This window comes from Lolium perenne, chromosome 1, assembly GCF_019359855.2.
Source record: "Lolium perenne isolate Kyuss_39 chromosome 1, Kyuss_2.0, whole genome shotgun sequence".
Lineage (NCBI taxonomy): Eukaryota > Viridiplantae > Streptophyta > Magnoliopsida > Poales > Poaceae > Lolium > Lolium perenne.
In genome coordinates, this window is record NC_067244.2 from 48,629,373 (window position 1) to 48,642,580 (window position 13,208).

At 43.2% G+C, this 13,208-nt stretch overlaps 1 protein-coding gene across 1 annotated transcript; it reads left to right on the top strand.

Annotated features, from left to right (window-relative positions):
* Positions 1-4,157: 4,157 nt before the first annotated feature.
* Positions 4,158-6,275, top strand: LOC127337508 (uncharacterized). The gene is made up of 2 exons (XM_051364249.1): positions 4,158-5,926; positions 6,012-6,275. Exon 1 carries the CDS (start codon positions 4,329-4,331, stop codon positions 5,829-5,831), a length of 1,503 nt encoding a protein of 500 aa, XP_051220209.1. The 5' UTR covers positions 4,158-4,328; the 3' UTR covers positions 5,832-5,926; positions 6,012-6,275.
* The last annotated feature ends 6,933 nt before the right edge of the window (positions 6,276-13,208 follow it).

Genomic DNA, 13,208 nt, shown 5'->3' on the forward strand with positions numbered 1-13,208 from the left:
CCGTAAGGTGTAATAAACGCGGTCTTTACTTCGTCTTCTTCTTTCAATCTGATCTGGTTATAACCAGAATATGCGTCCAGGAAGGAAAGACGTTCACATCCAGCCGTGGAGTCGATAATTTGATCGATCCTCGGGAGGGGAAAGTGATCCTTTGGACAATGTTTATTGAGACCGGTAAGTCGACGCACATGCGAAGGACCTTAGTGTTTTTCTTCGGCACCAGCACAGGATTTGCTACCCATGTGGCTTCTGTAAATATCTCTTTGATAAAACCAGCTTCTCGTAGTCGATTGATTTCTGACAGCATGGCTTTGCGGTTTGGTTCCGAAAAACGCCGCAAAGGTTGTTTTATTGGTCTCGCTACTGGATCCAAGTTTAGGTGGTGCTCGGCAAGTTCCCTGGGTACTCCTGGCATGTCAGCTGGACACCATGCGAAGATTTTCCAGTGCTCACGGAGGAACTCGACGAGCGCGCTTTCCTATGCGATATCCATGTCGTTTGCGATAGATGTCGTCTTTTTCGGGTCTGTCGGGTGAATTTGCACCTCTTTTGAATTTTTCTCGGTACTGAAAGTTGATTCTTTGTTTGGCCTTCCAACGTCTGGCAGCACGTCGTAATCAGTCATGCTTTTTGACGCCAAATACTCAGCTTGCATCCCGAAAGTTTCTGACAGCCGGTGAAAATCCTTGTCGCACTTATCGGCTAAGGCAAAGCTTCCTTTGACTGTGATTGGTCCCTTTGGTCCAGGCAACCTCCACAACAGGTATGTATAGTGTGGCACCGCCATAAATCTAGCATATGCTGGTCGTCCCAACAGAGCGTGGTACTGCGACGGAAAATCCACGACTTCAAATTCGAGCCTCTCGATTCTATAATTTTCTCGGGTCCCAAACTGAACGTCGAGATTGATCTTCCCCAATGGATAACTTGGTTTCTCCGGTGTGATGCCGTGGAACCTTGTGTCTGTTGGTTTCAAGTTTGCTAGGGATATGTTCATCTTCGTCAATGTATCTGCATACATAAGGTTTAAGCTGCTGCCGCCGTCTATGAACACTCGAGAGACATCAAATCCCGCGATAACTATTTGGCGAGAATAAGTGCTGACTGCCACGGTCGAGGAACTTGCTGCGGATGATCTCGCTATTGTGAAGCCGATATCTTGTCTGACCAATTAAGGTACTCAAGCTGTTGGTGGAGGCATTTTCTCCGCCATAAACACTGTCGTGAGATTACTTTACGAGCTCTATTGGACGGCCTTCCCTCGAATCATCGACACTGCTCCGTTGGAGTTAGGATCAACATAAGGTGGTGGTGGAGGTGCTGCCGCTATTCTGAGCTGATGCCGATTGTCCTCTGTAATCGCGGGAGGAGGCGGCAAGTGAATCTCGCTTCTGGGTTCTCGAGGATTTCTCTGTGCTGCCCGCGCGTTAGCGTTCTCTGCATATCGCAACATTGCCTGAAAATTTCGACAGTCTTTACGCAAGTGTCCCGACTGTCTTTTACCGTTCTTTGTCGAGGAAAAAGTGCATCGACACGGTCCATTCATCATCTCTTCGGGGGACACGAAAGGTCTCGGGAACCTGGGCCCGCTATTTTGTACATTGTTGCGAGAGTCGTCCCTGTTATCGCCTCGCTGCTCATCGCTTCTCGATAATCATCTCTGTTGTTTCCTCTGTATTTGTCCGAAAACCTGCCGAAATTTGTCCTGGAGCGTCATAGTTACAGTACCGCTGAGGAAATCTTCGCCTCGGTTGATAGTTTCGACCACGGTCCTCCTCGCGACCTATGCCGTTTGTTGTGGACAGCGTCTTCTCCATCTGCCCATTTATTTGCTATTTCCATTAACGCGGATCTTGTTTTTGGATTGGTCCTTCCCAAGTCCTCGACAAAATCTCCACGCCTCGACTCTGCGACAAACGCATCTATTGCTCTCTCGTCGAGATATATTTTCTGCCGAGTTTTTGATGATATTCCACCTTTGGATGTACTTTCTCATTGGTTCGTCTGGCTTTTGTCGACATGCTCTCAACTCCTCTAACGACGCAGGTTTTTGCACGTGGATGCGAAGTTCTTGACGAACACATCCTCGAAACTTTCCCATTGTCGATGGATCTGGTGTGAGTTTCTTTATCCAAGATCGTGCGGCTCCACTCAAATGCACCTGGATGCTTTGCATAGCTGTTGCCCTGGTTCCTCCTGTGAGCTTCACCGTCTCCAGATAGTCGACTAGCCAATCCTCTGGATCTTGAAGGCCGTCGAACTTCTTGAAATTATCGGGTAACTTGAATCTGAGGGGACTCGAGTTTTCGGACTCTCCTCGTGAAGCATGGTAAGCCGCACATATCTTCGTCGTTGAGCTGCGGAGATTGCCGATGATCTCTTACGCTTTGCCGCGCTCTGTCGACCCTTGCTTGTCTTCTTGTGTCTCTTGCTCCACTTGGTCCTTCTTTGCCGGCGCCGTTGTCTGCTGCTGCAGGTCGTGGACTATTTTGCCTTGCCGCTCCTTCGGGAGGCGTTGATACAAACGCTGTCCCCATAGCTCCAACTCCTGCTACCGCCATATTGTACAGTGTTTCCCTTGGGTCACCTGGAGGTGGTTTAGATGCAAGGATAAAAGCATGTGTCGCCATATACCCAGCCTCTGGTGTCTTAGGGATGATGTTTCCTCTTGTATCTATCGACATAAAGGACATGTCGAGGTTTTGGACCAAGTGCTCTCTTTCTGCTTCGGGTATGTGTTGCAGCCTTGATCTTGCTCTGTTCCGTGCCTCCCTGTGGCTATCACCCGAAGTTCTAGATTGTCGGCTTAGATCTGCCCTTCTTCTGCTGGATGCAGAAGCTGCCTCCTTTCTCCTGTTCAACTCAGCTGTCTGTTTTTCCAATTCCCTGGCGGCTCGTGCGAGCCTATATTGATATGCTTGCAATTCCTCTGGTGTGGCTGTGGTAGCCATTGGTTCTGTGCCGTTCATAGCTCTCGCGGCTCTGTCCCACGCTGCTTGTGAAAGTTGAACTCTATCTCGCGGCTCCGGCCCGACGTATTTGTTGCCCAGGCCTTGGCGCAGATTGGAGGGATCGACGTATGGATTTCCCAGACTGTCGAAAGCCTCAGATGTTTCCTCTTGATCTTCAATGGTGTAAATCTGATGATACTTTGTACTCAGATCTATGTTGGGTTTGGTGACATCATCGTTGAGATTGATGAAGACCTTGCCCACTGTGATAGATTTGTCGATGAAGTCGTAACTGTCGACATCGCTTGAGCCATCGCTTATATATGAGTCCGCAGATGACTCAAACGACATGTCGTTGAAGATCTTGGCGAGTTTCTCTCTTGCTCTGGTGCTGACGTAGCGTGTCGCCGAGGTTTCTTCTTCTCCTGACTCGGTTGACGATGCATAGCTTGAAAAATCGGAATCGACCACCGACGATCCCGACGAAATCGGAACCTCGACACGATACGATCCTTCCTTCTCGACGCGAAAGTGAAACCTTCCGAACGTCATCTCCATGGGCTCCGCCAGATACGCATATGCATCCAAACGGGAGGGTGGGTGAGGAACAAAATCGACAAGACCAGCAGCGATCTGTTTACCTCGATCCATTGTGTTGCTTGCGGTTGACGATGTCGAAGATCTTGAACGTGCCATCGAGATCAGATCCTTACGCCTCTAGTCCCCACAGACGGCGCCAATTGACAAGGTATCAACTTGTCAATGCCTATGGATTGTAGGCTAGGGTTTAGTTGGAAGTAGAGGGTAAGTAGATCTCGAAGGTTTCAGCCGAAAAGTACTCGACGATTATGAAAACTAGGGTTTGTAGACAATGATTCGATTATCTCTTCGTCCCTCGACTCCCCCTTTATATAGGAGGTGGAGCCGAGGGATTCGTGCTATACAAGTTACAGAGACCGGGACGGTTTCTAACTCATCCCGCCAGATTACAAATAACACTTCCTATTACAACTCTTAACCTTCCTTAGTATATCTTGGGCTCCCGAATCTTCTTATTCTTCGGGTAGTGGGCCTCCAGTAAACCCCGGGTACTATCTTCGGCAGGCCCATTTGGGATGCCTATGTCAACATTAGCTGAAATTGACATGTTCCAGTTACATGGCACACAAGTTCATACAGAAAAAGAATTTCATGGCACACAAGCCTTGACTGCCTCCATGGCGACTGGCGATATGCCGATCTAAAAATCCTCAGCCTCTCCACCGATTCCAATCCTCTATTCGAAGCTCTCCACAGTCAATCCAATCCAACTTCATTTCCCCAACCCTCTCTGTCACGCCCCACCATTTCCTGCAGCTACAATCGATAAGTATCCTCATGGAAGGAAAGCAACTAGAGGGAGGAAGTAAGGAATCGACCCACCAGCAGCCATCCCCTCCCTCCCAACTGGCTTCTCACCAATCTCTTCAGCAGCAACAATTCATGAAAGGAGATATAGAGGAAAAGCATTCAGAGGAAGAAGGTCAAGATGCGATTCAACAGCTTCAGGCTGAAGCGGCAGGTATGCCAGATCTGGCTTTGAATCTTAAGGCAATGATTTTATCAGAGCAAGGATTGAGTTCAGTGCAAGTAGATCAGATTAGTAAAGAGGAAGAACTGGATTTCTCTTTCTGCTTGCTAATGAAAATAGCATGCACGGGAGGCACTCCAAGAAATATCACTAGACAGGTTTTACAACAATCAATGACTAATGCTTGGAGGAATAAATACTATGCCATCTCTCAGGTTTCAAGTACTGTATTTTTGGCCCACTTCAGAACCTATGATGATATGATGGCCGTTTACACTAGTCAGCCTTGGGCAGTTGGATCAGATATTCTACTTTTTGAATGGTTTGATCTGTATGATGATGTTAATTCAAGCGAAGACTATAAGTTTGATTACATCTTTGTCACAATTAGAGCCTATGGCATACCTAGACTGTGCAGATCTTTTCGCTTGCTTACTGATATTCTGAACCAAGTCAGTACTGCTTCTGAATATCACATTTTGCAAGATAATATGTTGCATGCTAGACAAGACTATATCTGGGGAGTTGCAAAATTGAAGGTAAATGCTCCAGTGAAAGACAAAATCAAAGTTATTTACCCAGATAAATCTGCAGGCATTACCTTTTTGCACTATGAGAGAATTAAGAGAATCTGTATGTTTTGTGGTATTATGTTCCACACTGTTCAACAATGTCCTATTCGAACAAGCATGCTAAAGGAAAGATCCAGAAAAGGGCTATCTGTTCATGATTTTCCAGCTCAAAGACTTGGTGAATGGATTATAGATGAGAGTCTCATCCCAGCAGAAGCCCTTCAGCGAACTGCTTTTACAACTACTGGTTCACAGGCAACAGTCAATCCAGTGCTTGCAAAACTTCAGAAACTTTTTGCTGAAGATCCAAAAGGGAAAGGGAAGCAGATAGAAGGAAATCCATCGTTGTACCATACTTCTCATCAGAGGCAATCTGCGATGGAGCATGATCCTTTAATCTCTCCTCAGCACTATGCCGCATATGCCCCGCCTCCCGTCCCTACTATTTTTCCGCAGACCAGAATGCCTCCCAAAAGGCCCATGCCGAGCTCGGAACTGATACATCCTCATCAAACAAAGAAATCCACTAACCTACCACAGCAAGAGATTCGGAGAGAGACCAGAGCACATGAGATTATTAGCCAGACTACAGAATCATCTTTGAATGCAGCTATATCACCTCATCAAGTGGTTAATCCGGGAGTTCACATAAAGGACAATATTGGAAACTCTGCTGATGACATGGACATGGATCAAGGGGCGCTGGCGCCAGCCCTTAAGGTGCCACGGGCGCCATGAGGACCCTAGGATGGAATTGCCAGGGCATGGGCAAGATCCTTGGTAGTTCAAAGATGACTTATCTTGCCCGAATGATGCACTCCACCAACCCACAAGTAATTTTTGTCTCTGAAATTAAATCTTCAAAAGTCAAATCTGCTGATCTTGTTAGTCGTTTTAATATATCTGATGGTTTTGTAGTGCCTTCGAGAAGAAGAGCTGGTGGTCTTTGGTTGATGTGGAATGATGAGATTCAGGTGTCTGTTCAGAATTTCAGCTTTTACCTTATCTTAGCTACTGCTACTATTAAGGCATCCAACCTTAAGTTGGGTCTTGTATGTATCTATGGTGATCCCTATCATCGCCAAACTAGTTTAATCTGGGAGAAGATTGCCTCTTTTGTGTATGACAATGCAAATCTGCCAATACTATGCATGGGTGATATGAATGAGCTTTTGTATGATATGGATAAAAGTTCGCCTATTACCAATCGTTCTCGTTTAATTTTTTTTCATTCTTTGGTTAAAAACTGTGGCTTCTTTGATCTAGGTTATAGTGGGCCAGCTTATACCTGGACAAATAAACGCTTTTCCTCCAAACCGCTTTATGAAAGACTAGATCGTTGTTTAGTTAATGCAGAATGGTGTGCTTCTTTCCCGGTGACAAATGTTTATCATATGCCTTTAATGTACACAATCAGTGACCATGCTCCTATTTTGCTATCTACTGATGGTCAGGTTCGGATAGTGAAGCGTTCTTTTAAGTTTGAAAATTGGTGGTTAAAAGAACAAGATTTCCAAAATTATGCCAAAGAGGCTTGGAAAAAAACCTCCAGTAAATCTTTTTCTCAGAGAACTAACAATCTGGCTGGAGCTCTGAAAATTTGGTGCAGGAAAAAGAAGCCCTTGCAGCAAGAGATTACAGATTTGGAGAAGCAGATACAACAGATACAATCTCAAATACAAGAGCACCCCAATAATCTGCAAGATCAAGCACTGGAAAATTCCCTTGTTACTAGGTATGAACAGAGCCTCACAAAACTAACGGATTATTACATGCAGAGGGCAAAGAAGCAGTGGATTAAAGATGGAGACAGGAATACAAGTTTCTTCCACAGATCAATTCTAAAGCGTAGAAGAAGAAATACCATAGTCTCCATTAAAGATGAGTATAATAATGTTCTTTACATGCCGAAACAAATTGGCAACACCTTTGTGAATTACTTTCGGCATATTTTTGCATCTTCAAATATCAACTATGGCAGACCTTTTATTGATGCGCAACTTCCTCAGTCTAGTCAAGCTGATTTTACTTATTCTATTCCAGATAAGCAGGAGCTGTGGGACACCTTGCAGGACATGAAGAGAAATGCATCTCCAGGGCCTGATGGGTTTAATGTTGAATTTTACATAGCGACTTGGGATTGGATAGGCGACGACGTTACAAATCTGGTACATTCTTTTTATCAATCAGGAATTATGCCACCTCATATAAATGATACTCATATAGTCCTGATCCCTAAAAAACTTGTCTCTCTTGTGCCTGCTGATTATAGACCGATCAGTCTTTGCAATGTGGTCTACAAACTTATTGCTAAAACTCTTGCAAATAGACATAAAACTCATCTTCCAGATTATATTCATCCTTCACAACAGGCTTTCATTGAAGGGCGTCGCATTAGTAATAATATCATCATTGGCCAAGAAATCACTCATTCTTTTGCTCTTTCATCCTGGAAGCATGAATCTTTTATGTTGAAAATTGATTTGGCCAAAGCTTTTGATCGCCTTGAATGGAACTTTATTGTGGCGGCCCTTTCTCGTAAGGGGTTACATGGTCATTTCATTAATTTGGTACATGCTTGTATCTCCTCTCCAACATTTTCTGTTATTATTAATGGCCAGCCATTCGCAAATTTTCGAAGTGATAGAGGAATACGACAAGGATGTCCTCTTTCACCATATCTTTTTGTACTGGCCATAAATGAATTGTCTATTCAGCTTCAGGAAGCTATGTCTCACAATCTTCTAGAAGGCGTTGTACTGGGACCAAATTGTCCTCCCATTCATTCACTTCTTTTCGCAGATGACCTTCTACTTTGTGGCAAAGCCTCACTGCAGGAAGCTACTATCATGAAGCAAATTCTTGATATCTTCTGCACCATCTCTGGTCAAACACCAAATTGGTCCAAATCTGGTGTTCTTTTCAGTAAGTATACACATCTCAGTAATGTGGAAGCTATTAAGAATATATTCCCTGTTCAAGAAATGGATGCTTCGTTTATTCATCTAGGTCATCCTCTTATTCTCCCGGCAAAAAACAGAGCTTCGGCTTATAACTTTGTTCTTGACAAATTTAAGTCCAAGCTTAGTACCTATAAGGCTGACAAATTATCTCATGCTGCTCGCCTAGAACTTATTAAATCAGTCTTCTCCTCTATCCCTGTTTATTATATGTCCAACATTCTATTCTCAAAAAAATTCATTTCAAAGCTTACAGCCATCATTAGAACCTTTTGGTGGACTGGCATCAGAGAGGAAGCAACAACTCGTAGTCTTTGCCTCAAAGCTTGGAAGGACATCTGTGCGCCAAAGAAAGAGGGTGGCTTGGGTGTGAGGAACCTACAGGCAGTAAACCAAAGTCTTATTCTTATGTCAGCCTGGCGCATTGCCCAAAATACTAAAGATCATCTACACTTAGTCTTAAAAGCAAAGTATTTCCCAGATTCTTCAATCTGGCGCCCAAATCCAAATAAACCAAAATCTGCTTTTTGGGCTTCTATCATTAAAATTCTTCCAACTCTCAAAGCTCATACTTTCTACCAACTCACTCAGGGCAATATTTCCATTTGGAACACTCCCTGGTGTCCCTCTTGGAGTTCTATCTATGATGAGCTAATTATCCAACCATCAGGCTATGTATACCCAACCTTAGTAAAGGATCTTTGGCTGACAAATCAAAAGAAATGGAATGAAGACCTTATTGACCTATTATTTACTCCTGCTATGGCGCAAATTATTAAACAAACTCAAATCATTAATTCTGAGGAACAAGATTTCCTTTGTTGGAAGCTAACACAAAATGGCAAATGCAATGCCAAATCTGCTTATCATGCTTGTGTGCAGGCTTTGTATGAAGGAAGACAAGAAGAGAGACCCACACCACCTTCTCTGGACACAATCAAACTTCTCAATCAGGTATGGAAATGCAAAGAAATTATTCCACGCATACAGATTTTTGCTTGGCGTTTTCTTCGAAAAGCGATTCCAACAGGAGAAAGAGCAGGGCGTTTCTCCAAACATATAGACAAGCTTTGTTGCAGATGTGGGCTTCAAGAGGATGATGTACATTTATTTTTCACTTGTCCCTTTGCCAAGGCAGCGTGGTTCTTACAACCTTGGTATATCCGTATTGAATGTTTTACTCAAAACTGCACTTCCTTATCGAAAATCATCTTGAACATGCTGCATATGAATCATCCTCATGCTCTCCAATATTTTTACTTTTATGTGGTGTATTTGGAAGTCAAGGAATGATCTTCTTTTTGGAAGAAAGAAGGGGTTGCCTTATCAGATCAGTATAAATGCTCAAGCCTTAAGAAATAATCTTGAACTTTATGATGCTTCTTCTTCTTCTATTCAGGAAAATAGAATCAATCATCAAGAGAAGACCAGACTTGAGATGGTAACTCCACATCAAGGTTCAACTATTTCACCTGAAAGAATAATGGCTGGGCCTGTCATCTATACAGACGCATCTTGGAAATGCAGGAAAGTTCCAGGTGCTGAAGGGAAACAACTGACGGGGATTGGAGTTTTCATAAAAGATGATTCTGCTGACAGGAATTGGTCAATCATGATACAAGCGTCTGCTGCAAATGAACTTTCAGTGTTCCAGGCGGAAGCAAAAGCTCTACTTCTAGCGGCAACAATTGCAAGAATTCTTGATATAAGATGCCCAACTTATCTTACTGACAATCAGATTTTGGCAAAAACAGCGGCGTCAAGGAAACTGGATCATCACCTTTTGGAATGGAATGCAAGGAATTCTCTAGCAGATTTCTTTGAGGTTACAGCCAATACAACATCACATATCTTCCATATTTTGAGAAAGTTCAATGAAATTGCTCATAAATGTGCTGCTCAGGTGATTAGGCATAGCCTAAATACACCTATTTATGTTTGTAATAATTCAGCTCACTATCAGGAAAACTGTCCTGTGATTTCAATTCTGAAGAATGTAAATTTACAGGACTTTGTAATCAGTGCTGCTTGTTGCATTTGAGCTGAATAAAATTTAGCGCCTCAGGCACTCTTGTTGTTCAAAAAAAAAAAAAAGATGGGGCCGAAAGAAGCCGGTTTCCGGGGTTCATTGCTTAAACAAGGGCAAGCCTCTTAGGTATGCCGATGTTAACTGCATGCTGTTGGCCAGGTTTTTCCTCGTGGGATTCTTCGTGCAACCGAATTGTGAATTTAACCTTAGACAGAATGCAAAAGAGCTAGGTTTATCTTCCTCCTCATCGTGGTGCACCTGTTCAATCTTATTGGCCACATCCATCCAATACTAGATGTACATGTTCCTTCGAAATGGTACTTGAGGACAGTCCTTGTATAAACTAGATATAGTTTTTCTTGTTTAGAAGAGATCATCGGTGTTGATCCCACACAATATGGAAACAAAGAGACTTCCGAATATCATGTAACCAAGGCCCAAAGATGTACGGGACAGTACAAATAAGGTACTAATAGTATTAAACACATACTACTTTCGTTCCGTAGTATGTGGCGTATAATTTTTTTCCTTAAGTGTAGAGTTCGATCCAGTTTACAGAAAAATATAGTATAAAAGACTATGATACCATATAAACATAATATGAGAACATACGCCATATGTATCTAATAACATTTATTTTATATGATAGACACTGGTAGAATTTCCAAAAAAAGACTTGTCACGAGGGATGACTTTTTATTTCTCACTCAGGCTTGCCTGCACAAGACCGAAGCACCTTTCCCACGGCTGAAACAGGCTAGTAGAGACAGAGAAACCAATGCTGAAACTGCTCCAAAGTATGAACCCCTCTATCCTTGGTGAGAAGCTTTCGGAGTTCAGAATCAGAACGTCACGCATGCTTCCAAACTAGACGATCCGATCCCCCAGGTCACCATACGCGTGGAAGGCTGTCAGTCAGATCTTCTCACAGCCAGCGTCACTCGCGCCGACACACGCTGCGATCGCCACAGGCTCGTCACTGGTCGGGCCACAGAGTCGCTGGCCGCGGAGGATGCGCAGCTGACGCTTCCTGTGGAAGGGTTCGTTGCGGCAGGCGGTGGCAATGCAGGGCGACCCAGGGATCCTCTGCGGCCACGGCGTCGGGGAGTTTTTTTTTGTTTGGTGCCAGGTTGCTGTCCTCTCCGAGCTGTGACGGCAGGGCCGGTACTGCAGCTGGCCAACCGCCGTAGTATGGTGGAGGGACGAGCTAACGGGTGGGATAGTTCATGGTTGGCTCACGATCAGATCAGTAGCAGGCCAGCAGCATAGTAGCAAGACCATCGGCAAGTGGTGGTTGTGATTTGTAAGTACTGAATTGTGACATGAGAGTTGGGTTCGTTTTGACTGAATTGTCACATGAGAGTGGTGGCTCAGATTTGTAAGTACACCACATCTTTGGGACCTAGTTTTGACTGAATTGTCACATGAAAGTTGGGTTCGTTTGTAAACAGACCAATGCCACCGAGATGTTTCATCATGTTCTGATGGGATCTAACATCGGTTAGCTACCGTTCCAAAAAAAAAGGTTTGCTTGAGAACCGTCTTGTTCGACGAATTAACTTGTGAGTTGCGAGAGGTCGTCACAACATTTTTTTTTCTTTTCCAGATTGAGATTCACATATTTGCAATAACTGAACATACAAATACCTATTATAGTTATCATCTTGTTGTCTTGAGTTGCTCCATTGTTATCTAGCTTCTTTTTTCAAACTCCTAAGTTTCTGTATACTAGCATTAGGTGGCGTCCCCCCTTTCTCTCATGCTTTTGTGGTTGTAATCGAGCGCTGGTACGCTATTTCCGTTATGCTTTGTAATGGAAATTCGATCTCGTCGAGATCGCTTGGAAAAAAAATTGTTGACCATTTCGTGGTATGAGATGAAACCCCGATTTGTTTTGAACCATACCAACACTCTAAAACTATATTCTAGGACTAGGACTCCAATAGCAAGCAACAACATACCAATGGCAATTAGCCACGTTGCAGCAGAAATAAGTGAATTTTTTTCGCCATCAGCCGCTCACTTTTTTTTTACATGTAAATGACTTCATCTTGATTCTTTAACTTGGAATGTTGCCTTGGCACATTTCCCACAATCAAATAAGCTACCAATTTAAAAGTAAATTCCATGAGAAATAATAACTGTTGTATTACACGGAACACATATTTTTTCTAACCCAACAAAAAGAATACCATGATGGCCTGCACTCTCAAACTATTTGTGGATACTTTCGATGGCACTTATCAACTATTCTGAAATATAATCGCAAATGGATATCACTATCTAAGACATGTGGGTGCTATTACACACATATATCTACAAAATTCGTATTCTTTCATGATGTGCCAATTGAAAATGTCCACATGCCGTTTTAGCTAGAAACGAGATATGCAATAGTCGGTTGATGGGACAAATCACCAAACCCTTGATCATGAACAAAATCGCACGTTTATCAAACCAGTAATTTTAAATCTAAACGACAATATAGACATGCACATGCTATAGCAAGGCAAAGTGAAAAACCCGAGTACATCGATATCGACCAGAGTGATCCTTTCTCTTTGCAAAACTCCCAACACGAAGATGCATGACCACAACCACTGACTTTCAAAGATTCGCGACTGGTTTGGTGTAGAGGAGCAACGCCTTAATTTAAACTAGTACAACAGTGCCTATTTTCTGCTCCCAAGAGGGTTAAGAGATAACATGATTTTTTTTTACTAAGATAACATATCTACAACCGTTAAACTGTGTATATGTTGTTGTGGCTCACAAGATGTACCCCTTTTAGTTTTTCTGTAGAACTGCATAATAATAAATTTAATCGACAAAGGGTTTGAAGTTTTGTGCTTTTCTACAATGTTGTGGCTCTCGTGTCCGGACTTCCGACCGCTTGACGATTGGTGTTACCACCACCATCTGTTCTTGTTGTCATGCTAATTGCCAAACCACAAATGGCACTCAACTAGCATCTAAAATAAAGCATGAGCCGGCCATCCTTCTTCCCAAATGCACACATCATTGTCAAACAAAAACAACATTACAAGACATAAAATAAAATGAAAACAAAAACCTAGCCCATCTGCCTGCCAAATGGAAAAACAAATCACCATTTGGGAGGCACCT